General features: G+C 35.6%; 1 protein-coding gene across 1 annotated transcript in view; it reads right to left on the reverse strand.

The window, feature by feature from the left end:
* Nucleotides 1-27965, reverse strand: part of GTDC1 (glycosyltransferase like domain containing 1) — a 325354-nt gene that overhangs the window by 269566 nt on the left and 27823 nt on the right. Inside the window, exon 2 of the mRNA XM_049773569.1 lies at nt 20932-21149. Within this exon, the coding sequence (XP_049629526.1) occupies nt 20932-21110 (179 nt within the window). The 5' untranslated portion in view covers nt 21111-21149. The remainder of the gene's footprint in view (nt 1-20931; nt 21150-27965) is intronic.

The following is a 27965-nucleotide window of genomic DNA, read 5'->3' on the forward strand; positions in this document are numbered from 1 at the left end:
TGGATCCACAGCACTCCAAGATCCTAGAACACTATCCGAAAGCAACAGCAGGTGTGGCAAAAAAAAAAAAAAAAAATCATGTACCCAATAAAGTACCTTACAAAACAGAAGTCATGATACATGTTAAAAAACACATCTATCGGGCCGACGAGGTGGCGCTAGAGGTAAGGTGTTTGCCTTGCAAGCCCTAGCCAAGGAAAGATCGCGACTGCGGTTCGATCCCCCGGTGTCCCATATGGTCCCCCCAAGCCGGGGGCAATTTCTGAGCACTTAGCCAGGAGTAACTCCTGAGCATCAAATGGGTGTGGCCCGAAAAACAAACAAAACAAAAAACAAAAAAAACACACATCTATGACAATTATTTTGACTATCATATCTACAATAGTATTTGTTGCTATTTCACTGTCATTCAAATTTTACTTAAAAAATAAAAATTGATAGAGACCAAATATATACATATAATATCTCTATCATTTTTAACTCTATCACTATAAACAACCTATCTATCTATCTATCACTATAAAAACAAATACAGGATTATTAAAATGACTGAAGAAAATACTCAACATTGTTTTATTAAAGTAGCAATTTTATCATCTATTCTACTTATCATGTATTCTTACTTAAAATAAAAAGCTAAAGACTAGAGCTCAAATAACTAAAAAGAAATTATTTTAAAGCAACTGAGTTCCTTAGTCAAACAGAATAAATTCTGGCTTCATAATAAGATCTTACTCTCCAACTTTTCAAGACATTCTTGAACCACTATTTGATCTCATAGAAAAACTTGATGATGAACAAAAAGACCTTTTTTTTTGGTTTACTCCTGGCTAAGCACTCAGAACTTGCTCCTCACTTGGGGGACCGTAGGGGGGGATGCTGTGGGATTGAACAGCGGTCCTTCCTAGGCTAGCATGCACCACAGCTCTGGCCCCTATCTCTTATTTTCATCATTTTTTTCAAATGAAGATACAGAGTAATAATACAGCTAACTCTGACCTTAAACTCAATTCCTGATTTGAATTGCTATGAACTTGAAATCAAGTCATACTTCTCATAAATAGCTCTTTCTTGCCTATTTTTTCTTTTCTTCTTTTTTTTTTGGGGGGGAGGGGGGTTTGGGTTTTGGTCATACCCAGTGGCACTCAGGAGTTACTACTGGTTCTGTGCTCAGAAATCATTCCTGGAAGACACTGGGGACCATATGGGATGCTGGGTAATCGAACCTCCATATGTCCTAGATTGGTTGCATGCAAGGCAAATGCTCTACTGTTGTGCTATCACTCCGGACCCTCTTTCTTGTTTTTACAAAGCTACTAGTAATAATAAATCTAACAGGTACAAGAATGAAAATGAAAACCCAACAAAAGTTCCCAGGAATGCCCAGATATTGATACAATTTACATTGTATGAACTAAAGTTTGTAACTCAATTAAAAATATAACTATATGAACATAAAATGAACTTCAGCTATGGTTTGGAGTGTGAAAATACCTAAGATGAAAGAGTGAGCAAAATAAATAAGAGAACAATTGACAATTATGTCTTGTTAAAATATCTTAATTCACAGGGAGAGAAATAGTGGAAGAAAGGACAGGAGTTAAAGTACATGCCTTGCAAAAAAAAAAAAAAAAAAAAAAGTACATGCCTTGCATAAGGACCTTTTGGTCCTTGGTACCATTTTGCTAAGCTTAACAAGGTTCAGTCCTGAAAAACACCCAACTGCTGCTATGACTCTAAACGTGCTTGAAAATAGCTAGTTGACCAAAATAATCCCCAGGACCCCCATGCTTCAGTTCTCACATTGAACCTCTTGTCCAATAGGTTAATATTCAAAGGGATGTCTCAACAGTATCATCAGCACCATTGGGAAAAACCTTGAACACAGGCTGCGCGCGCGCACACACACACACACACACCCGCGTGCGTGCACGCGCACACACACACACACATACATACACACACACACATATACACGTGCACACAGGCATTTCAACTGGGTTAAAAAACTATATGACAATGTGAAAATAGCAAAATAAATATGTAAATGAATACTGATGCCTACAAACTGAATATTCTTAACTGCAAATGTGGAAATATTGATTCAAATAACATTGTATTACTGTTTATTAAAAGAAAGACTTTAGGTGACTCATCTAGGTTAACTTTGGAGAGCAGGGATTTCCCCCCAATCATTACACTTTAAAATGTAAAACAAAATCCAACAAAACAAAATTGTAATATATTACTTCAAAGATTCCTATAAGTTTTTGGAAAAAATCTAAGACACATCAAGTTTGTAACTATGTATGTCATCTAAAGGCTAAGTCACAAACTAAACAAGTATAAGTTTTGTTGTAATTTAAAACAGAATGTAAATATTCTCTTGTTATTAATATATTCTATTATCTAATTTTTATATAAGTTTTTAATATAATCTATCATTAAAATGATCATTTCCAGTAGAAATCTTAGGTCACAATAACTGAAAAGCATCAACGATGTAAATTCCTAAGTTTCTGAAAGATAAGAGAAGGCTGAAAGATATAAAAAAAATGAAATAAAATGCTAATCATCAAAACTTTACTTTTCAATTATTTTAGGTGTAGGTGCTGATACTCACAACTCCTCATCTCAGATTTAGACATGATTATGAACTGTATTTTTTTGTTTTGTTTGTTTGTTAGTTTGGTTTTGGTTTTTGGGCCACACCCGGTGACGCTCAGGGGTTACTCCTGGCTATGCGCTCAGAAGTCACTCCTAGCTTGGGGGACCATATGGGATGCCGGGGGATGGAACCATGGTCCGTCCAAGGCTAGTGCAGGCAAGGCAGGCACCTTCCCTCTAGTGCCACCGCCCGGCCCCTATGAACTGTATTTTTTTTAATAATTTTTATTTTGACCAAAGTGGACTACAAATCTTTCACAGTAATATTTTAGGTACATAGTGACATTAAATCAGGGGTATTCCCACCACCAATGTTGTCCTCTCTCTACGCCTGTTCCCAACATTCATCCCATATTCCCCTCCTTTGCCCCCCATGCTGCTAGTATAGGTGGTCCCCTCTGTATCTAGCTTGTTGTAGATTGGGTATCGATTCTGTTGTTGTTGGTTTTGGATTTGGTGTTTAAGTCAGATCATTTTTTATTTCTATGCAATGTATGAACTGTATTTTTAATGCTACTTGGGGCTGGAGTGATAGCACAGTGGTAGAGCATTTGCCTTGCTAGGATCAAGCCAGGTTAGATCTCCAGCAACCCATATAATTCCTCAAGTTTACCAGGAGCATTTTCTGAGTGCAGAGCCAGGAATAACCTCTGAGCATAGCCAGTGTGGCCCAAAACACAAATATATATATATATATATATATATATATATATATATATATATATATATATATATATATATATATATATTATATATAAAATATGTGTATATATATGTATATGAGTATATAAACTTATGTATATATGCATACACATACATATATATGCTACTTAATACACATAAAACATATACATGCTGAACATATTAAAAAAAGAACTTTTCTGAGAAAATAAGTTTTATTTTACATGAGGAAAAAAGAAAGAAAAAAAAATTCAACACTTTTAATGTGACTCACTACCATATCTAAAATAACACCAATTGAAAAAAGACAGGTATTAAAGTTTTATTTCCAAAATTTGGATGAGTTCATAAGAGTTTAATTCACCCCCCTGCCGCAAATATTTACCAATCTGAAGAAGGTCAGGGGGTGGGTTAGGAAGACGCCTGGGAACCCACACACCACAAGAAAAACCCAAAAGACAATGGGAAAAACTGTACTTCCAACAAAGACATAAGACCTGTAATACACCACCTCCCCCAAATGTAAGGTAGTCTTTTGCACCACTTTGGTCCCATAAAAATTTTGCTAACTCATTTTATTTCTTTTTTTTTTTAATTTATTTATTTATCTTTTTTTTTAAATGTTTGTCCTTCATATATATGTGAGCACATACAGTTTCAATCCCCCCCCCCTTTTTTTTTCTTCGTTTTTTGGTAGGTGATCTGTGGCTGTTATCCCATCAGTCCACCCACGAATACACAGACATTATAATGTAGCACCACTTCCCCCTACAAAGGCACACTAAGTAAAGGGGAAATTTTACATTTAAAAAAAAAAATAAAAGAGAGCTCTTATCTACTAGAGATAGGAACTCATAGTTATTTAAAATATAGGGATATCTCCTGCCTTGAAAATATGTCATGTGGAATCAAATTAGACCTCAGGTGATTAGATACCATTCATCCAGCCTTGAACCCTGGATCTCCGACATAGAAACGGCACAGCTCCCACAACAGCTGCAGGAAACAAACTCCATCCAGGACGGCCTTAATACGACGAGACCAACAACAAGGCCCACCTCTAACATGATATCCTGACAACGGGGAAAATGCGATCATTTTGACCTTAGAGCAGATTAGCCTACCTTACCAACTAACGACAAGACAAAACCAGAAGTCTTGGCTCCCTTTGGTAGGACAAAAACCCAAGATCGGGATTTACAGATGACTGGCTGCTTGATTCACGACCAGACTGTATACATCTTGGGACCAATAAATAAGCCCTAGTTTAGGGTTTGAACTATGACCTGCACAAGAATCATGATCCCCAGCCCCAAAGATCCGGCAGAGACAATTGTAACGGAATGGGGCTTTTGGGAGCACAAAGAAAGACGCTATCCTAGGTGCCACCCTAGGCTCAGTGCAAAGACCAAGATCATCAACCACAGAAGATGGGTTAAAATGACACTAAGGTAACAGAACCTCTAGAACCACAAAGACTGACTTCATCATAAGTCCCACCTCAGGATCTGTACAGATACTGAGACCTCTAAACACAGAGCAGAAGTCTTCCACACACCAAAGGAAAAAAAAAAAGAAAGAAAAAAAAAACAACAAAAAAAACAAAAAAACACCACCGGGAAAGTAAAGGATCCTGAGCAATGTCTAGAGTTGATCCCATGACAGTATGCTCCAAGGACGGAGAAATCCCATATCTCTTAGGCCAAGTGAATTCTTTTTCGAATGACCCCAATATTTACTGTGCCAGTGCAGGAGGGAAAAAAACAAAAATACAAAAAGCACAAAACCTTGGTTATTTTTTTGATATAAATATATATAGTACCTTCATTTATTATTGTTATTATTATTTTTGATTTACCAATCTATTTTGGTTGATTTCTCTGTTTGGGTGTGATTATTGAAAGTGTAGTCCCCAATTATACTTATTTTTTTTATTTTTTTTTCTCTTCCTTTCTTCTCTTTCGTTATGTGCTATGCCATGTTTCTTAATTCAAGACCATAGCGTGATTTTTGTTTGTCTGTTTTTGTTTTATTTTTTTTCTACTTGTTTGTTTGTTTGTTTTGTCTGCTCTGTGTGGTGCTTATCGAAATAGCTGGAGCCCTCACTGGATATTTGACACTTCTTTTGGTACTAGTGGAGTGTTTCACCTACTTTTTCTCCATCTCCCAGAGTGATGATGAGAGCCTTTAGAAGGACTCCGCCCATTTTCGGGGTATTAGACTCTTACCCCAGTTTATTGCTTTTTTCTCCTTCAAACAAAACCACGCAACTTGAACTAGCTAGTCCTGACTCCAGATAGAGGGGGAAATAAGGGAGGCATCAGGACCAAACAGGTGCAAGACTACTAAGTAGTGGGTTAGATACAGAGGGGACCACATATTCTAGCCGCCCTGGGGTGAGGGAAAAGGAAAAGGGAGGTAGGATAGAAACGGAGGCGTAGGGATGACAATTTGGCGATGGGAATCCCCCCTGATTTTATGTAAATATGTACCTAAAATATTATTGTCAACAATATGTAAGCCATTATGATCAAAATAAAAATTTATATTAAAAAAAAAAAGAAAAAAAAATCAGATAAAGGCAACTTAAAAATAAAAAAAAAAAAAAGAGTTTAATTCAAAAATTGCCACTATTTCTACTTCCTATTTTTAGGTGTATATAGTAGATTTTTTTGTACTAAGCTCTACATATAACTTTTTTAAGTTACTTCTCTAGCTCATATATATTAAATAATACTCAAATTTTGTAGCAAACAAAACCTTAATCTTAATCTTTGTTTCCTAAACTCCTTTAGTAAATGCACTATTTTTTTTTGTTTTGTTTTGTATTTGAGGGCCACAACCGACAGTGCTCAGAGGTTATTTCTGGCAGGCTTGGGGGACCATACAGGATGGGCTATATGCAAGGCAAATGCCCTACCCACTGTACTATCACTCCAACCTAGTATATGCACTATTAAACCCCTGTAGTAAAGGCACTATTGCTTGGCTTCCCAGCAACAATTATCATATAATTTAGCATAGAAAATATGTTCTCAATAAAAGTAGATTGACGTTTCTTGTCTGTTTGAGAAAATAAAAAATAATTACCAATATTATAAAACTTAGGACAGGAAGCTGGAAAGATAATAAAGAAATAAGATATTCCTCTAGCAAGTGGCCAACTCTGGCTCAATCCCCTGCACTCTGTAGGGTCCTGAGCATTCCAGGAATGATCCCTAAACACAGAGACTGAAATTAACCCTGAGCCCCACCACTGTCTGTGGTCTAAATATCAAAGTTAAACATAAAAATTTTAGACAACCAGTAAAATGTCTAAGAATTGCAAGATCTAAATGAGAAACTAAAATAAAAATGCTGTACACAAATATACATACAATATTTAATATGTCTTTAAATATTTTTCATTGTATATGAGCTTACAAATTAAAATTAAACCTAATTTAAAAAATGGCTCACAACTTAGCCACTTTCAATTTTTGTGCATTTCGCACAAAATAATTATAGTATCAGTACTGGATAAAAAGAAATCAGGACTAAGAAAGCATATATTTTAGATTTATCAATGTAGCAAAAGACATACTCTCAAGTGTGACATTTACCTAGAAAGATATTGGATCATCACTGCTTTAGAAACACTAATTAAAATTATACATCAGAAAAAAAGAACAAATAAAATAGTAAAGAAAAGACAAGGGGAAAAGTGAGAATTATATCTTAAGAGAAGAAAATAAGTCCCTAAAGCATAGTACCTCATTTGCCATCTTATCAGTGGTGTCTCATACAGTGTTTTGTGTTTTCTTCAGATGTATGCCTTACCAGTTCAGATCACTGATAAAGAAATGGTCTTCTATAAACTAGATTCTACACAAAGACAACCACAAGTATTAGTCATTTATTTCCACTCTTGAACTTTGCATAACATTATAACTATACTGATCTACTTAACATAAAATTTTGGAGGGAAACTTTACAATAAGTCATGAATCACTCATTTACCACATATGTGTATATATACAGTAGTCATATACAACTCATACATGAAAATTATATTCAAGTAGAGAAGAGCTAGTGCTATATCAATTATAAAAGAGAAAAAAAACACTTTTACTACAGTTAAGTACATAAAGTAACTTAAAATGCTGTCCAAGAAAAACCTCTGATTGACCTTAAGGGGAAATATGAATGACTTACAACTAGCATTTGAATAATCTAAAATAATTATTACTAATACAATTTAATTGTATCTCAGTAATTTTACTAAACTATTTGTTTCCCAAAATTATTTTCTTATAGCCAGGGAAAAGATTCTATTTAGTTCAGCTCTTAGGAAAATCTGTTTGCTGAAATACAAACGACACAAACTTCATTTGTATTGCTAGTTCCTTAACTATATTCAATTCCTACTACCATTGTTCTCAGAATCTCACTATTTCTCCATCAGAGCTTCAAGATTCAATTTTGATTTTCATAGATGATCTCCATCCTATATTGCCACAATTATCCTATTTTTTTCTTACCTCACTTCCATATTTGATTGTAAAAACTTCTGAGATTTTACCTGTAAAATAGTTTGCCTTTCTTCAGATGACAGCAGTGAAATTTTCCTTTTCACTCTTCTGTACTCAGTCCCTGTGGTTTGGAAAGATTTGACCCTACTTCCGGTTCCTAAAGTGATCATATTACTTACACATGGTTAACCAGAATATTTTAAACCTTTTTCAGAGTAACAGGTTCAAAGACTATATAACAATTTTTAAAATCCTTTCAGGAAATCTTGAAAGTTTTATTAGAGATGCTCAGAGAAAGATACTCTTTCAAATAGGATAATAAGGCTGGTATAATAAAAATTTAGCCTGGAGCAATCAGTATGAAGAAAGTCTCCTTTAGAAAGCAATCAAATCAGAGAACGTAGAAAGTAAAAACCCAATGACATCATCACTAAACCACTGGGTCTAGCTTTGTCTGAACTCTGGAATTTTCAGTCCCTCTAGCCTCCCAGTAGTAATTTCTGAGTGCAGAGCCAGGATTAACCCTTCATAACCAGGTGTGGCCCTCTCCCCAAAAAAAGAAAAAAATGAATGCTTAAACTGTTATACCAAAAAAAAAATATGTGATGAGCTAATTTATTCTATTGCTTCTGCATCCAAATCAAAGGCATGGGTGACAACTGACAAAACTGAAAGGCAGGGCCAGAGAGATAGTATGGAGGAAGGGTGTTTGACTTGCGTGCAGAAGGATGGTGGTTCGAATCCCAGCACCCCATGTGGTCCCCTGAGCATTTCTGAGCATAGAGAGCCAGGAGTAGCCCCTGAGTGCTGGCAGGTGTGACCCAAAAAACAAACAAACAAACAAACAAAAACACTGAAAGGCTTTAAAATGCAAAGGTAAAATTTTATTTTATTTATTTTGCTTTGGGGCTACTTTCAGTGGTCTGAGGGATTATGCCTGGTTCTTTACTTAGGGATTACTCTTGGTGTACTCAGAACATATGGGTGCCAGGAAACAAACTTGGTCCTGCCACATGCAAGGCAAGTGCCCTACCCAATGTACTATCACTCCAACCTGAAAGGTGAAACTTTATATTGCAGGTATGTTCTAGATTCTATAAAATTTTCTAACAAAGAAAAGTTTTTGAGAAACAAATTAATATAAGAAAAATTCATAAAATGACTTTCTGGAGAGAGAGGGCCTGCTAATCATAAATGGGCTCAGGAGCTAGTAGTACCTCAGTGCTCATGTGGTACCAAGAATTGAGCCCAAGGCTCTGGCATGCAAAGCACTTATTCCAGACCATTGAGTTATCTCTTCAACCCAAGAAAATTACATTTTCTTTTATCAAAATTTGCATAATGAATGTTGACTGATCTCTTGGAATGATTAATATAATCAATAAAAGTGAATAGATGTGTATAAAATTCGTTAGTTTAATCCAATAAATCTGAGCAACAGTGACTGAAACCCATAAATACCACTAAGGACTGTCTATAAAATCAATGTCATCCAAAGACACAGAATATTGGATGCTGGTAGCAACCCATAGCAGGAGAAAGAAAAAAAAAAGTGGTGGGGACAAATTCACAAAGTGAATTAGAACTACATTTTGCTTCCATTTTCAAGTCCACATATGAATTTATTCATCCACCTATCTTCACTCAATTCTCTAATTCTTTGCAAGCATAATTGGATATGGGGCTATTGACTCTCTACACATGAAGTCTTGTATAATGAAGGGAAATTTCAAACAAAAATTTAAACCAAATTTAAGATTCTATAAAACATCAGTACAGAAGGTGGGAAAGAGAGGGATTGTTTTAAGGAGAACAGTCTAAAAGGCCTCCATGAGTTGGTGACATTTGAGTGGAAGTTGGAAAGAGAGGAAGGAATCAGCCAAAGCTGGAGAGTGAGAGGAGAGGGAATAAACTCCTGCCAGTAGCAAAAGGATTGAGGCTGAAAGAGCTTGACATTTCAGAGTGAACAAGACAATGCCACTACTAATGCAGATTAATGAGATGACAGGCAGTGGTGATAGGCTGGAAATGCAGGCAGGGCCCAGTAAGTCCTGTGTGAAATTTGGATATTGGCACACACAATGAGAGATCACTGAGAATTTTCAATCAGGGTTTATTTCATCAAGTTAAGTAGTGGTGGTAGTAAGATGCAATAACTCTGTACCCCAAAACCTAATATTATCATTAATTTTCATAAACATGTTAACAAAAGGCTAATAGTGAATTAGATTATTTTTCAAAAGAAATATTAGTATATGGATATAAAAACTAAGATTTCCATCAGTGAGAGTTTATAAGTATATAGTATGTATATGAACGGTATGTCCAAGTTAGTCAAATCTGCCTTTGCATCACTAGTGCTAGCTTGAGCAGGTCTTATGGATTGTGTTCTTTGGTAATTTAATTAAGAAAAAATAAAAAATAAATAAGAAAAGAGATTGATGAAAGTCTGAGTGTTTCTCTATGAGCACTAGGTCTATTTCAGCATCTGCTTTCCACCTACAGTAATTTGTGGGCATACTGGCCAGAATATTACCAGCCTAACCATCATATGCATGAACCACGAGAAGTACAAACAAAGGAAAAAAGGACCAGTAATTAGGCATTTAATGGGCATAACAGGTCAAAAGTAGATAGGAGTCCAGATCTGACCCCAATAGAACAAGCTGACATGACTGCTTTGCTATGAGAGGAAAGGTTGATGGACAGTGGACATTTTGCCTCATGATATCTATATCAAAGACAGCCCAAGAGACTGTCAAATACAATTAAAGACAAAAATCTGTGCACACCATATCTTCAACAAATAAATGTTGGAAGTAAAAATACTGTCAAAATATCTTTCAGGATTACAATATTTTATCTATATTATTCACTGACCTAAACTGGACTCATTTGAAAATCAGACTTACAGATTGAATTATGCTTGTTGAGAAGAAAAGCTCTGTACTTATAAAAGCAAAAAACATGAAATCTCCTATTCTCTTGAGTTCTTTATATAATAGTATATTTTTCATGCAATCTGAGGGTATTTGTAAGTAATTCTTTTTTTGCCTTTTCCATCTCATTCATTAAAAATAATGATTTTCTCTCCTCTGTATAAGTGTAATAAATATCCAGTTTGTCTTTCAAGATGTAGTTGTCAAATTTCAAGGAGTAAATATATGAGAGATTTACCCTAGAGGACTATAAGGGGCAGAGTCTGTTAGAAGTAATAGTTTGTATCCATATGAATTGTTACCTGGAGCTGTATAGAATCTTACATGTGCTATGTCATTTTATTCTTAATATGCCAGAAGGGATATTAAAAACATAGTCTTGAGTGGCACTTCCATGTTTAACATAGACTAAAAGCAGTAGATTCACAGTGCATGCTACTAAAAACAAACACTTTGAATTTGTAGCTTGTAGTGAGATCAAGCTACCAACTCTACAGTAAAAAAAAAAAATTCCCATTACTGGTATATTTTATTTCTTGAGAACATTTACAAAGGAACAGAAAAGGAAGTTGAGAAGGGAAACCGTAGAACCACTCTTTAGAATTCATGGGAGCAGGTTAAATGACGGTTTAATCTTTGAAATGAAAAAGGAGTTAAGAATAATTAAAAGGGCTGTGTGTGTTTGTGTGTTTGTTTACACGTTAATAAGAGAGAGAACAACTCACTAGTAATTATTTAGGTTTTAAGATCACACTATTTCTCAAGTGTAGTGCTCAACTTTTTAACATAAAGTCTAGGGTTAGACTAAGCAAAATAGCCAATCAAAGAAGAATGCACTGAAATAAATGCTGTGAATACTATCTAATCCACAAAGCCTTAAATGCTATATAAATGCTGATGGCTGCTACTTCTTGGGGTCATGGTGTTACACTTCCTGTATCTTGTTGGAGGTAGAAGGCTGAAAACCAGGCACCTTCTGGATCTGTAATCCATGATGTTCCTATTCTGCCTTAGGTCATTTCTTTGTAGCTATTAGCATAGAAATACTGAATTTTCCTTGAGTTTTCTTCTTTTGTTTTCTTCTTTAAAATCCAACTTAAAAAAATTCATGTTATTTTAATCATGAAGTAGACATCTAATATGCAAATAACATTTTCTATTTAAGATGATCAGTACCTACCATTCCCAAATTATCGCAGGATTCCAGTTTTGCCCAGTTCACACCGGTTATCTTATTTATTACCAATTGAATGTTCTTCTTGGGGTCTGTATGATATTGATATGCTAAAGAATATTGCCTTTAAGTGCAGATAACAGCAGGATTGTTCAATTATTGATAAGTGATCTAAAGTTTCTCTGTCACTATTGTCTAATCACTTCTCCATCTTACACTGCCTAGTTGTGAGATTCTCTTTTGCTTTCCTTTCTTCCCACTCTTATTTTCTTGTTTAGAGAACAGACATAGCAGCCTTGCAATAATTCAATTTGGAAGCTACACAATATCTTATTTCAGAATAGTACCTAACTTTGTGAAACTTGTCACCATTATGAAAGTGAGGCAACACCACTTTCTGAGTCAACTAAACATTCTCAGTAATGCATCTTCAGATCCTTTCTTACTCTAAACAGCTATGGACTTAAATGGAAATGTGTTCTATTCAATGAAGTATTTCTAGATGTTTTCAATATGATGGGCTTTTTCAGGTGACTAAGTTACAATTTTGCTCCAAATGAAACTCAATTCAGGCTCTTTCAGACTTGCAACAACCACCTGAGGTAACCCTTACATTCTCTAGACATCTTACCTCACAATTGCAGGCATCACAACCACAGCCCAGTGCAAGAAAGCAAGAAACATATAAAGCTTTTCCCTTGAATAAGTAAAATAAGGCAAACAAGCAGACAAATATTTTGTTAAAGCACACACCCAAAAAGTTATTATTCACTTAAGCCTAATTTATTAGAATTTATTACCTGTCAAGAGCTAACTGCAAGGAAAACTGGCAATGTTTAGCAGAGAGTATGTAGTGACTACTTTAGGTCCTTCAACTTTCCCTCCCCTGGAGCTAGTTACTCAAAGAAAACAGTGATTCTCTTCACAAGAAAGTGGGCAATGATTATTATCTTCTCTTCAATAACACCGAAGAAATTGAAAAAAAAAAAAAAAAACAGCATTTAAAGCATCTAAGAGTGAAAAGTATTTTTTGTTTTCTTTTGTTTTTGGGTCACACCCAGCAGCGTTCAGAGGTTATCCTGGCTCTACGTCAGAAATCGATTGTGGCAGGATCGAGGGAATATATGGGATGCCTGGATTTGAATCACTGTCCTTCTGCATGCAAGGTAAACACCCTACCTCCATGCTATCTCTCCGGCCCTGAAAAGAATTATTTTAAGTAACAATAACTGTTTCAATTCTGAAGAAAATCAACAGAATAACTTTGATGCCTAGTTTAAGTTTTATATTAAGAAAATGGTTGAGATTCTAAACAAATTAGATGACAAAATTCAAGATCTGTCCTCAAAAATAAGAAAAAATTCCCATATTTTATCAAGTCTCCAAAATGAAAAGATCTAGTACAGCCTAAGAATTATAGTTACTGATTACCGTATTTTCCGGTGCATAAGACATCTGGGCGTATAAGACAACCCCCTAATTTTGCAGTTAAAACATAGGTTTAGGTCTATATTCGCTGTATCAGACAGAATGTTCCTGTGCTGCATGTGCTGCATGTGTTCCTGTGCTCATGTACCACAGTGAGCCAATCACAACAAGCAAAGGTTCAAAGGTTATACTGTAATAGACTTCCTCTATGACTGGCCAATCTGAGCAGGCTTTTGACAGTGTAGATTCGGGTCCAGAACATTGTCTAATTTGCACGCATCAAAAGCCTGCTTGGACTGGCTGAGTTAGAGAGGCAGTCCGAGCAGCCTTGCAGTGATTGGTCCCTTAACATAGGCACTTTTTCTGGCAATTCCCTGGTGGCGTCAGTTAATCTCCCCCACTACAAGAACCAAACAACACCCCATCCTCGGACCCTAGCACTGAACCACCAACACGGTTAGCTGGGTTTTGCCAGAAGTGGCCCCCAGATCTCCTGAGTACTGTTTGGGAGCCCCGAAGAAAGAGACTTGGAAACTCTGCGGCCTGATTTGTTTTGTTTTGTTTAGCGGCATATTGAAACATTTTTCGGGATATACTCGGCGTATAAGACAATCCCTGATTTTCGGTTGACTTTTTTTTTTTTGTTTCAAAATACGGTACTTTTGCAAAAAAATTTATTGAGGTTTTATAATCTATAATAAAGTTAAACAGCTCTTATCTGAATCATGGTGAACTCTTAGCTGAGCATAAATAGATTTACTATGCTGAAATATTTGCTTATTTATACTTGGGTTTAGGAGTCACAAAGCATATTCAGAGGGCACTCTGGGCATACAGCTTGAGAATCACACTTGGCTGTGCTGGAGAGACAATGCAGTTTCAGGGATAGAACCCGAGTCCCCTGAAGAGAAGAATGAGAAGAATGATACATAAGCTCTGATACATAAGCTCTGGCTCTGAAGCTTTTTATTAATACAATATTTTCCAGATAAAAGATTTAAAATATTAGTAACACTAATATTAGTAATCAGGCTGGGAAAAGAATATCACAAGGGTCTGAAAATCACATTTTGCATGCCAGAACCCTGGTTTAATCCCAGGGTCAAAGCACTGCCAAGATCAACTCCTGAGCACTGAGCAGGGAATAACCCCCATAAAAGCTGTGTGTGCTACCCAAAAAATAGCAGGAAAGTAATGAAAAGAAATGAGGGAAAAAAAGCCTTTCTCATTAGAAACATCCTACATACTCAAAGCTGTGGTACAGTAAAATATGTCATCATTGGTCATTTCCTTTTTATGAAATTTAATTTTTCATATACAAATAAAGTAACTGAAAAACAAAATCTTTTCATATCATTACAAGTCTCCACAGAGAAAAGATTTAGCTAACATAAACACTATTTCTAAATTCAATCTAAAATTGAGTGTGTTTTAACTTTATACATTTATAAAGTGTTGTTATTTTTGCAAAAATATTCTGAAGTGTTTTAGAGTACAAGTATATATGTTATCATTGGTCAAATATAACTATAAGAACCGGGTGAGTGAGTGATGTCTATTAAATTGCCAATCCTTTTTGGAATATAGATTTCTAAAAATCTGATGTGAAATTTTACTCTCCCATACCTTTAACTCTTTTTGTTGTTGTTGTTGTTGTTGTTGTTGTTGTTTTTTGGGCCACACCCAGCGGTGCTCAGGGGTTACTCCTGGCTGTCTGCTCAGAAATAGCTCCTGGCAGGCACCAGGGACCATATGAGACACCAGATTCGAACCAACAACCTTAGGTCCTGGATCGGCTGCTTTCAAGGTAAACGCCGCTATGCTATTTCTCCGGGCCCTCATTCCTTTAACTCTTGAGTCCATAATAGCTATGATCTTTCAAGGTCAAATACTGAGGCTATACAATGAACACCTAATCAAACATCATTCAAAGTTATTCTTCTCCAGAGATTTACATCCAAATAAAAATACTTCAATGAGCAATGTGATTTTTATCTTCAAATGCTTCAGACCTCAATATGAATGAGGAGGCCAAATGTACATAAGAGTTGTTTATGTGCTCTCTATATACACTAATGTGTGACATAATAATTTCATTTTGAAAAACTGAATTATCAAAAATGAAATCTTAATGACATAAAGAAAAGTAGCTTTTTAACATTTAAATCTCTATAAAAATATATTACATCAAATGGTAATGTTAGATAATAAATGCCATAAAATCAACCAAAGTACTTAACCTCAAAAATATTATTACACACTCTCTGCTGCAAAAAAAAAACTGCAATTAAATGAGATTTGAAAGCAACAATAAAAAGTCATATTTCAATATAGCATGAGTTTTATCAATGTTTTCATTTGGGGGGGCACACCAGTAGTGCTCTGGAATTATTCCTGGCTCTGTACTCAGAAATCACTCCTCCCAGGCTAGGAGGACCATATGGGATGCCTAGGATCAAACCCAGTCTGTCACAGGTCAGCTGCATGCAAGTCAAATACCCTACTGCTGTGTCATCACTCTGGCCCCTGCCTTCATTGTTTACACTACTAGGGTCATTTAACTTTCTTATAGTATTAGTGAATCAGCAATATTCATGTAGTATCTACACAAAAAATTACTCAATATAGGTAAAGAAAAATACATTTTAGACTTTAAAAACATTAGCTTTAGGGCCAGAGCGCATACTTTGCATGCTGGTGGCCTGAATTGAGAGCCATAAAATGGTACTCTAATCAGTGCTAGGAATATTCCTCAAATCACCAAATATATCCCGCTAAAACAAAATAAACCAAAACAAATTTAATAAAGCCCAAGCTAATGAAAGTGTAAAATCCCAGTAATGTGCCTTGAATGTCTATTGCTATTTCATCAGACATCCTGAACTTTCTAATGATGATACATACTTTTCACAAACCAAATGACTTATCCCCAAAATTACCACTATACATAGCAACCTGCATTTAAATCTTGAGTTGCTGCACCTTAAGCAGCAGGTGATTGTGATCGCTAAGACCAAGGTAAGTATTAAAGCTTGTAATGCAGCACTTTCCTAACAACTTTCCTTAGTGACTGCAACTTTCCTTAGTGACTGCATTAATTATGAGTTTGACACTCCCTGTTCTTGTGTAAACAGTGCAGTATTAATACAGAAGAGCTCAGAATGAAAAGAAGTATATAAATTGCAGTAAACGACTTCTATTTAACAAAATAATAACAGTACCTATGAAGAGGAAATAAAGAGGTGAAGATGTTTAAGGCAGGCCTCATTCTTCTTTTTTTCAACTAAATACATAATAATATTAAAAAACATAAACAAATATATATTAAGGAAGCTTTCCCCATCACCACTTCCTAACAAATCTGAATTTAGGCCTGAGGTTTCTGCCTCCAAAATAGAGTCATCTTAATTTAAGATGAACAAAGACATCAAACTAATAAAGCCCACCATAGTCAAAATCAACTTCCTGAGAGCCTGCTCACCACCAGCAGTGCTTACATGAACTCAGGTGAGTGGACGTTGGGCTGAGCCACCAGCAGTGCCCACCTGGACTCACTTTACCAATCATCCTGCAGAGCAGAGCTCATTTGCCATCCAGCAAAGCAAAGTAAAATTCAACACAGGAGGGACCGGGAAGGTGGCGCTAGAGGTAAGGTGTTTGCCTTGCAAGCGCTAGAGTAGGATGGACTGCGGTTCGATCCCCCGGCATCCCATATGGTTCCCCCTCAAGCCAGGGGTGATTTCTGAGCACATAGCCAGGAGTAACCCCTGAGCATCAAACAGATGTGGCCCAAAAACCAAAAAAAAAAAAAATTCAACACAGGTGGGCAGACTCCACCCTTCAGAAAGCTGAGCTTCTCTGGAGCTCAGCTACCTCACATTTCTCCTAGTCAATGAACCCCATCAAAACACATAAAAAAGACCACACTACAGCATGACAATGGGGAAATAACACAGACCTGAATTCACCATGCATGGAGAATGAAGATGGTAATTCTGATGACCCAAAAACTACCAACCACTTACTTAGCCTCTCAGGAAAGGACTTTAGAAAAGAAATATGGAGGATGGTCATAAAACACCTAGAGACCATAAAACAAATTGAATGTGCCACAAATAAGAATCAAGAAGATATAAGACAAGAAATAAAAAAATTACAAACTGAAATAAAAGGAATGAAAATCTTGGTAGGTAGGATAAAAAACTCAATGGAAAGCCTCACCAATAAAGTAATAGCAGCTGAAGACAAAATCAGTGAGCTGGAGATGAGATGCATAACAACTCAGTACAAAAGAAGTTGGGGAAAAAAAAACTTAAAACAAAAATCAGGCAAGGGAAAACTCAAACAATGTGAACAGAAGAAAATAAAAGTATTAGATAAACTCAATAGAAACAGCATAAAAATCATAGGAGTCTCAGAGATCCAGGAAGAAAACCCCAATTAAGTATCAACAGTCAAGGACATCATTGCAAAGAAACTCCCAGAGCTAAAGAGTACATGCAACCAAAATCCTGCATGCCCAAAGAGTACCAGGTAAAAGAGATCCAAAGAAAAGAACCCCAAACACATTCTAGTCGTACAATGATGAATTCCACAGATAGGGATAGAAAACTGAAAGCAGCAAGATCAAAAAGGGAAATTACAATCAAAGAAGCATCCTTAAGATTTACAGCAGAAATGTCACAAAAAGCCTCAAGGGGCCGAAGAGATAGCATGGAATTAAGGTGTTTCCCTTGCATGCAGAAGGTCGATGGTTCAAATCCCAGCACCCCATATGGTTGCCTGAGCCTGTCAGGAGTGATCTCTGAGCGTAGAGAGCCAGGAGTAACCCCTAAGCGCTGCTGGGTGTGAGCTAACCCCCCCCCCCAAAAAAAAGCCCTAAAGATCCAAAAGCCATAGCGGGATATAGTGACAAAACTAAAAGAAAATGCTTCATCAAAAATACTTCACCCAGCCAGACTTGTATTTATATTTGAAGGAATAATACACAGCTTCCTGGGTAAAGAACAGCTCAGAAACTTTATAGACTCAAAACCATCCTTAAAAGACACACCAAAAGGTCTATTTTAATACAAAGCAGACCAACAGACACACCGAAGGCCTACAGAAAGATGGTGACACTACAGAAAAATGACAATTCTCTCTCTCAACATCAATGAACAATAAATGCCCATGAATAGCTACAGTACCCCTTAAGAAAAAGAAAATAGGAGGCATCACTTTCCCCAACTTTAAATTGTAATATAAAGCAATAGTCATTAAAACAGGTGGTATTTGGAATAAAGAGATCCTCAGATCAATGGAATAGTTTTGAACATTCTGAGAATGACCCCAGACATACAAAATAAATTAATCACTCATAATGGGGCAAGAAACACAAAATGGAGCAAGAAAAACTTTTTCAACAAGTGATGTTGTGACAAGCCACATGCAAAAAAGCAAACTCAGACCTCTATCTAATACCGTGCATAAAGATCAAATATAAACAGATTAAACACCTTGATATACACCTGCAAATGGGAGCCATAGTGATAACACAATGGTAGGGTGTTTGCCTTGCACACAGCTGACCCAAGATGAAACTCAGTTCAATCCCTGGCATCCTATTTGGCTCCCCAAACCAGGAATGATTTCTAAGTACATAGCCAGGAGTAATCCCTGAGCATCACCAGGTTTGGCCCCAAAACAAAACAAAACAAAACAAACAAACAAAAAAAAAACCAGATGTATGCCTGAAACTATAAAGTATATAGAAGAAAACATAGGCAAAACACTTCATGACATTGAGAATTAAGGCATCTTTAAGGAGGAAATGTCACTGTCCAAACAAGTGAAAGCAGAGATAAACAAATGGGACTACATTGAACTGAGAAGCTTCTGTACCTCAAAGAAAACAGTTTCGAGGATTCAAAGGCCACACAAGGAATGGGAGAAACTATTCACCTTGTACCCATCAGATAAGGGAATAATATCTAAGATATACAAAGAACTGAAAGAACTTAACAAGAAAATAATGTCTAACACCATCCAAAAATGGGGAGAAGAAATGAACAGACATTTCCTCAAAGAAGAAATACAGATGGCCAAAGGCACATGAAAAAAATGCTTCACATCACTAATCATGAGGGAAATGCAAATCAAAACAATAATGAGATATCATTTCATGGCACAGAGACTGGCACCCATCACAAAAAAAAAAAAAAAAAAGAACAACCAGTGTTGGCAGTGTTGGAGTTAATGTGAGAAGAAAGGAACTCTCATTCACTGCTGGTTGTAATGCTATCTTATTCAGCCTTTCTGGAAAATAATATGAAAATTCCTCAAAAATTGTAAATTGAGTTCTCAGATGCTCCAGCAATACCACTCCCAGAAATATGCCCTAGAAACACAAAAATAAAAATACAAAAATGTCCTATGCACTCTATGTTCATTGCAACTCTATTTACAATAGCCAGAATATGGAAAAAACCCAGCTGCATGACTACATATGAGTGGCTACAGAAATTGTGGCATACCTACACAATGAAATACTGTACAGCTGTTAAAAAATATAAAGTCATGAAATTTCCTATACATGGATGGACATCAAGACTATTAGGCTGAGTGAAGTAAGTTAGCAGGAGAGATAGACACAGAAGAGACTCACTCTCTATGGGGAATTGAAGAAAAATGAAAGACAATATGGAAATAACACCCAGAGACAATAGAGATGAGGACCAGTCCATGATATAAAGCTTACCACAAAAAGTGGTGAGGGCAGTTAGAGATATAACTACACTAACAACTACCATGACATTGATGGTTAGAGAAACAGAATGCCTGTCTCGAAAACAGGCAGCGGTTGGGGGAGGAGGAAAGTGGGGAAAACTATTGGCAGAAAAGTTGCATTAGTGAATGGAGGATAAACATTTTATGACTGAAACCCAACTACAAACATCTTTGTAACCATGGTACTTAAATAAAAAAAATTAAGAATTAAAAAATTAAATTCTGGAACCAAAGAAAAAATTAAATCTACTTCCCTATTTTTCTTAGTCTTATTGCCCACGCACATCTAACTCTACTTTAATCATCTATATAGCTTGTATTAGCAAAGACCTTGTACATATACATCTTTCAAAGGTAACTTCTGGTATAGAACCAACAGAACAAACTAAAATAAACAGGCACATTCATTGAAAGAAGCATGTTCTATATAGGATACTCTCCCTCATAAAATATGCCCCAAGTACTCTCACAGCAGGCCCAACAGTCATAATCACCATACACATATATAGTGCATGTTACATTACAAGACAATTGAGAAAAGGCAGTTAGGTACTATATTTGATTGACTTCCTACAAAACAAATTTTCTCAGCATGTAAATGTGCTTGTTTTTTCTACTTTTTCTGAAGGAGCAGGAAGATCAGGAACTATAATCACATTGACCCATTTCAAAGCTGGAGAAAATCTCAGATGCCAACAAGAAAACAACAACTGAATAGCAAGGACTGTGAAACATATTGAAGATGCAACCTGGTGTCAATTACCTGTACTGCTTACTGATGGGAATAGTCTGAGAAAAGTACAATGCTGATGTCCGTGCTCTCCAATGCCATTTCTTTGCAGGAAGGCTATAAACGACACAGTCTTCAAACTCTACTTGAAGAAGATCCACCAGCTGTTTATGAGAGCCCCCATAGAATGCTTCGATGATGAGAATACTCATTGGTCCTTCTTTCAAACCGCCACAAAAATCTAGATAAAACTGAGGGGAGGGAAGTAGGGCATTTATTTTGAATGAAATAAGTATGTGCTTTTAAAAATAATAGCTTAAGAGATTTCATTCAGAAAACAAATAAAAGCATTTAGTTACCTGTTGTGTTTTGTTTTGTTTTGTTTTGTTTTGTTTTTGGGTCACACCCAGCAGCACTTGGGGTTCCTCCTGGCTCTATGCTCAGAAATCACTCCTAGCAGGCTCGGGAACCATCTAGGATGCCGGGATTTGAACCAATGACCTTCTACATGAAAGGCAAACGCCTTACCTCCATGCTATATCTCCGGTCCCACAGTTACCTTTTTTTTTTTTATTTCCTTTGCTTGACACTACCATGGGGCACTCAGGGACTATATTCAGTAGCCTGAATGCTTGGGGTGATTCCTAGTAATTTTGGACCAAACAGTGCTGGAGAGCATAGGCAAAATATGTGCTCCAGTCCTTTGAGATACCGCCCTAGCACCCAAACATGTTACTTTGTAAAATAATCTTGGTCCATTTAAAAGTACATAATGATCAAGGCTTATAATTTTGTAATCAATAATTTTAAACCACTTGTTTTCATAACAAATGAACTGAGGGATATTGATTTTTTTAAAGAAATTGAACACTTCATGAATTTTTTTGATGTATTCTTGAAACCCTGAAAATATTTCCACAATGACCTAATTCTTCCTCCTACATCCGTAAAGTGGAAAGTCCTCTCTTCCTGTGACTGCTCGCTTTCTAAGTAAAAAAACTAAACTAACCCAATAACTAACTATAAAATCTGCTTGGTCAGGCCTTGGTTCTATTAAGCCTCAAGAAATCACTAAACTTATCTCCTAAGACATTCACTATATGATCTCTCCATTTGTAAAACTGTTATCTGACATTCTCTAAATTTTCTAGCAATCACTGCTGCCAATGAATCCATACTGACACTAGAGTACATTTATATTCAAGTCCTAATTTATCCATTCTATTCAAATTCTTAAGATATAATTATAAGATACTAGACTCACCATAATCACTCCCTACCTATTCTAGTCAAAAGTCCAACTCAAAAGGCAACTCCTCCCAAGCTTTCTACAACTTTGCTTTCAACAACAAACCTACCCAAATCAATAGCATAACAGAGAGGTAATGACATGCTATATTTTCATCATAGTGAAATGAACATCAGAGAATGCTTTATTTTAATAATCAGTAAAATTAAGTTGATTAAATATTTCTTTATTTAATAAAAGAATACACATGTGAATATCTAAAACCTAACTATAAATTTCAAGTCATATACTATTTTTCTGTATGGAAGAAGTAACACTGTATATAAACGCCATCATATTTAAGGAATATTCTAGGTGTCTGAACTTCCCTTTGGGCTTAAGTATGCATTCATAAAATAGTATATTTCTTTTCTAAATAAATTGTATCCACAAATTATAATTTTATCCACAAATAATAACTTTAATAACTCAGATATTCTTCACTATGAAAATCATCTTCATCTTACTCAGTGAATTTTAATGCTTATTAAAATTGCATTTCAAAGCCACAAGTCTCTGAATGGTTCTCAAAGAAATGAAAATGATAAAGAAAAGCTCTTTCATGACCCTGAATCTCGCGGTGAGTATTTGGGAGAAATATAATACATGTATACACTTTATATACAAAATAAGAAACAGCGCTAGTTAGGTAGAAATGGTACCTGACTGGGGAGAGAAAGCTAGTTTGGAATCTGAGCTCTGATATTCCCTAGATATATAACCTTAAAAGTGTACTTAGTTTGGTAGGATTGAATCTTGCCTTCTCTAAAACATAAACTAATAGTAGTAACTTCAGAGGTAGATTGTGAAGATAAAAATCATAGTAGCTTATAGGCAAAACGGACAGTAAACAACTCCTTTATAAATATAATCAGCCTATTTAGGAGACAATATAGCTTCAATTTTTCCTCTATTTCAAACTGAGTAATTTTTCATCATAGTCACCCATCCAGCAACAAGAGGTGGGAAGGTTGAATAATCACACACATTTAAAATGCAGTGGGTGATAACTATCCTAATCAGCAGCACGTATGTCAACTATGAACTGGAGAGCTGCAAGTAAAAAGCAAGCATAAGGGCTGTTATTAGAGCTCCGAATCCTGGAGATTTCACCTATAATAAAGCAGGATTCCATGAGTTAAGAAACACCTACCAAGTTTTTAAAAAGTATCAATTACTTGCCCAAATGATATAAACTTCTAGAAAATAACAGAGATCAAGAAAAAGAAATTCTAAAAAGAAGCTTCATGAGATGCAGAATATATGCACTTTAATATCAATCTCCTTATCTAAGCCAACACAAAAAGCTACAAGGCTGCTATGAAATTCTTCTGACCTAATAACACTAAGGTTTATACATCTTATATCCTTAAAAGGTCTTTAACTGGCACTACATAACCCAGTGATAGATGTGATATAAATCAATCGAAAGCAGACTTCACTCATATAAGCTCAGAGAAAATAACATCAATACAAAGACTAAGAAGTGCTTTCAGAGCCTTCAATACTCTTTCCCTTTCCATGATTCATCAGGTCATATATTTACAGATGTTTCTTCTGAGTCTGAATCATGAGTTATCTGCAAACAATCAGCTACTGTGGAGGCAGTTCGTGTAGGTGCTGCTGTAGATTCAAGACACACAATAAGCAGAACTAAACACCAAGCATGTGGGAGGTCGAAAAATAGAAAAGGGGAAAAAAAGATTATAGCTATACTAGATTTCCACCCCTTTAATAGCTCAGTCAGAAGAGTGAAATGTACAGGTTTGAACTAACGTTTACTTGAACATTTTTCTAAGTGGCCAATGGGTGTGCCTGCACTTGGGTATTTTTCTAAGAAGAGTAACTATGTCCTACCATCTTTGAAAACTATACTTAGTGGCTTTGATTCATGGAAATTTGTTCTGCTTGTTTTGTGGAGACAGACACATCCTGGAGTTCCCCCCCAAAACACACACACACACACACACACACACACACACACACTTACAGCAATGACAACTTCAGTGGCAAGAAGAAAATGTGTTCTTCACTATATTCTTCTTAAAGCACAAGTTGAAAGAAAAGATGAAGCAAAAGTGGGGAAAATGGTATTTAAATATTATATAAAACTTGGGTTTTATTTTAGAAAACACTGAAAAAATAACTGAGATACAGGAAAGAAAAAAAATTCCACACTGCTAAAAAGGAATTTAGCTATGATGGTAGGATTTGCTGAAAGATAAAGGAATTACACTCTGTCCATTTAAGCAATCATCTGAGAAAACTGCAGGTGGTCACCCTCACACCACAGATGCACAGAAGCACTTCCCTAAATCCAAGCATGTCTGTACTACCAGAAGTGGCAACTAGGGAATGAGAATTTGGGAGCAACAATAACAGAACCTTAACACTGTGAAGGTTGCTCCAAAGCTAGGAGAGGATCTTCATTGTGGCAAGAGGCTGTGACCAGGTGTTTGCCAAAAGATGGTCTGTGAGCAAACACACAGAGCTAAATGGCTCACATAGGTGACCATGTTTATGAATCTGTTAAAGACAGCAAAGAAGGGCCCGGAGAGAGATAGCACAGCGGTGTTTGCCTTGCAAGCAGCCGATCCAGAACCTAATGTGGTTGGTTCGAATCCCGGTGTCCCAAATGGTCGCCTGTGCCTGCCAGGAGCTATTTCTGAGCAGACAGCCAGGAGTAACACCTGAGCACCACCGGGTGTGACCCAAAAACCAAAAAAAACAACAACAACAACAACGAACTATCACTTGCATTAAGTTCTAAAATAATCAAATTGGGTAAATATGTGAAAATTAGGGATGTAGTAATTTGTTTGTTTGGGTCTTTTTTTTTTCTTTTTCTTTTTTCTTTTTGAGGGACAGCTTGGGGGTGGCACTCAGCTGTGCTCAGGTCTGACACCTAACTCTGTGTAAGGGTACTGTATGTGGTTCTGGGGATCACACCAGAGTAAGTCATGTCACAAGCAAGTGCCTTAACTTCTGTATTAACTCTCAGCCCATAGGCGTGGTATATTTTTAAAAGGAAGAAACTATTACAGCAAAAAAACCTATTAGAGAACAAATACCAATCAGGAAGCCATGTCCATTCTCCTGGCCCTGGATATTTTATGACGTGAGGAAAAGAGCAAATGATCATTCTTGGTCCCTCAAACAGCATTAAAATCTTTCAGATAAATTTTTACCAACTTTTAAGTGTTTCTGTTTAAACAAGTAAGTTACAGTTTAAAAAAAAATCTCATTTCTTCAGCATTTTTTATTCTCCAGAGACACCAAGTGAATGAGAATCTATATCCTTAGGGTTTTATGAACATTTAATTCATTATCAGTACTATTGATTTAATGATACATGTTTAATCACTAACCAATAAATTGACAATGTAAAGTGTGTCAAAGTGACAGCTATGACATAAGAATTTTAAAATACTTCAAATTCTATTTAAGATCACCAAGGACCAAAATGATCTAAGAATTATCTGCCATTCCAGAAATTTACATCTGCAATTAAAAAGGCATACAAAATTAAAAAGTACTATTTTATTTCACATAAACATTTTATTCACAATGAAAAAAGTACACTAGTCATCTCAATTAAAAACTAATAATACATTGTTGAGATCACCAAGAACAAAAGTAGCCTGGAACTAAAGTTGAAAATATTTTTTAATTTTTATTAAAATTTTTGATCATTGTACCTGCATTTATTTTAAGCTTGACCCAATTTCTTTATTCCCTGAGCCACTATCACTTTCAAGGTGAACTACATTTTTGTCTACTTCCTCTGGCAGTTACAACTGCTGTGAAGGTATTTGAGATTTTTTAACAGTAATTTGCAATATGTCACTGATTTGTTGAAATATATATGCTAAGTACAAATTCATCATGTGTTTTTAATAAAATCTAAGTCACATTAAAAAAACATAACTAGCAACTTGTGATGTCCAGTTAAATGATTTTCTAATCCTTTAAATTACTAATTTTAAATCAAATAATTGTTGTGTTAATATATTCCATAGAGGTATGGAATATATGGCACCTTTCCTTTTTTTTTTTTTGGTTTTTCTAGTCACACCTATTTGATGCTCAGGGGTTACTCCTGGTTAAGGGCTCAGAAATTGCCCCTGGCTTGGGGGAACCATGTGGGATGCTGGGGGATCGAACCGCAGTCTTTCCTTGGCTAGTGCTCGAAAGGCAGACACCTTACCTCTAACACCACCTTGCCGGCCCCGTGACACCTTTCTATGAGTTGTAGAAATGTATAGTTTTGGTGATGATAGTTTTCAGTTTCAAACCCACACTAATGAAAAACCAATTCCATAGCATAATACCTGATACCTTAAACTTTAACCACTTTCTGAAACAATACATTTTATTGACCTATCTAATAATATTTGAAAGTTTTAGATTATCAAAGCAAAAACATAAAACATAAACTTAAACATAAAATAATGCATACTGAAGTAAAATTTTAGCAGAACTTTCCACAGCTCATCAGAAGTTTATCTGGAATTTCCTTACTGAGATCCCTTCATTCTATATGTTCACCCACTACCTCCAGCACACTCAGGTTCTATTCAAATAGTCACCAATAAAGTTATTATTACCTTCCAGCCCACTCACTTATTTTAATGACTCATCAGGGAAAATCCAGTTATATTAATATACCTGAAATATCATTAGTTAGCATAAAAGCATTTTTGCATTGTAACATAACTTGATTTCTTAACAGAATCCTTTAAAGTTGAATATTAATTAAAATGAGTTTTTCTAACAAAATGCTTTCACAAAATGTTATGACATATAATATAATGGGAGACGATAAAAAAATCGTATTTAAAGAGTTATCATTCACCTATGATTTTATAAAAATCAAGAATTTAGGGCCGGAGAGATAGCATGGAGGTATGCCATTTGCCTTTCATGCAGAAAGTCAGTGGTTCAAATCCCGGCATCCCATCTGGTCCCCATATGAGCCTGCCAGGAGTGATTTCTGAGCATATAGCGCTGCCAGGTGTGACCCAAAAATCAAAAAAAAAAAAAAAATCAAGTATTTAAAAGTTTGGGTCATCTCCTTCAGGGGATGGCTCTGGCTAGGCAGGCTGGTGGGGGTCTTGTTGGCATACGAATTAAAGTATTAAACTTTAAAACTTAAAAAAAAAAGTATTTAAAAGTCACCCTAACCTCCAAACTGTCAATGTAACTTCTGAAAACTGAAATGTAAACTATTATAAATTTAGGGCAATTAATCTTGCAGTCATAAAATGTCAGTTACTAATAATATTTTAAATAATTAAAATAGGCTAATAGCAATGAATTAATCAGATTTTTTAGAGTAAAACTGAATTGCCTATCTAAATAATATTATTATAATTCCATTATTTAATATCTATAGCTTAATATTTATCATAATACCTTAAATATTACATGATATACATAATTTGAAACTATATAGTCTAGGTTCATATGAAAAGAGAGATAGAACTTCAATATTTTAATTCCTCACAATGCTGTGGATATTCTAATTTGCCCAATTCTAAATTTTGTTTCCTTTTATGCTAAAAATGAAGATTCAAGAACAAAAAACATGACTTAGTCAGAAAACCTAAGTGTCATACTATTTATGAGGTCATTTAAGGTAATTTGCACCACTTCTGTGTTCTAAATTATGTTTTATAATGATCTTTCAATGTACATTATTTTCAGATAACCATATATATGATTAATTTTTACCAACAAATCTTTTCATTCTTTAATTTTTAATTTAATTTTGATTAAA

This window comes from Suncus etruscus, chromosome 5, assembly GCF_024139225.1.
Source record: "Suncus etruscus isolate mSunEtr1 chromosome 5, mSunEtr1.pri.cur, whole genome shotgun sequence".
Taxonomy (NCBI): Eukaryota; Metazoa; Chordata; class Mammalia; order Eulipotyphla; family Soricidae; genus Suncus; species Suncus etruscus.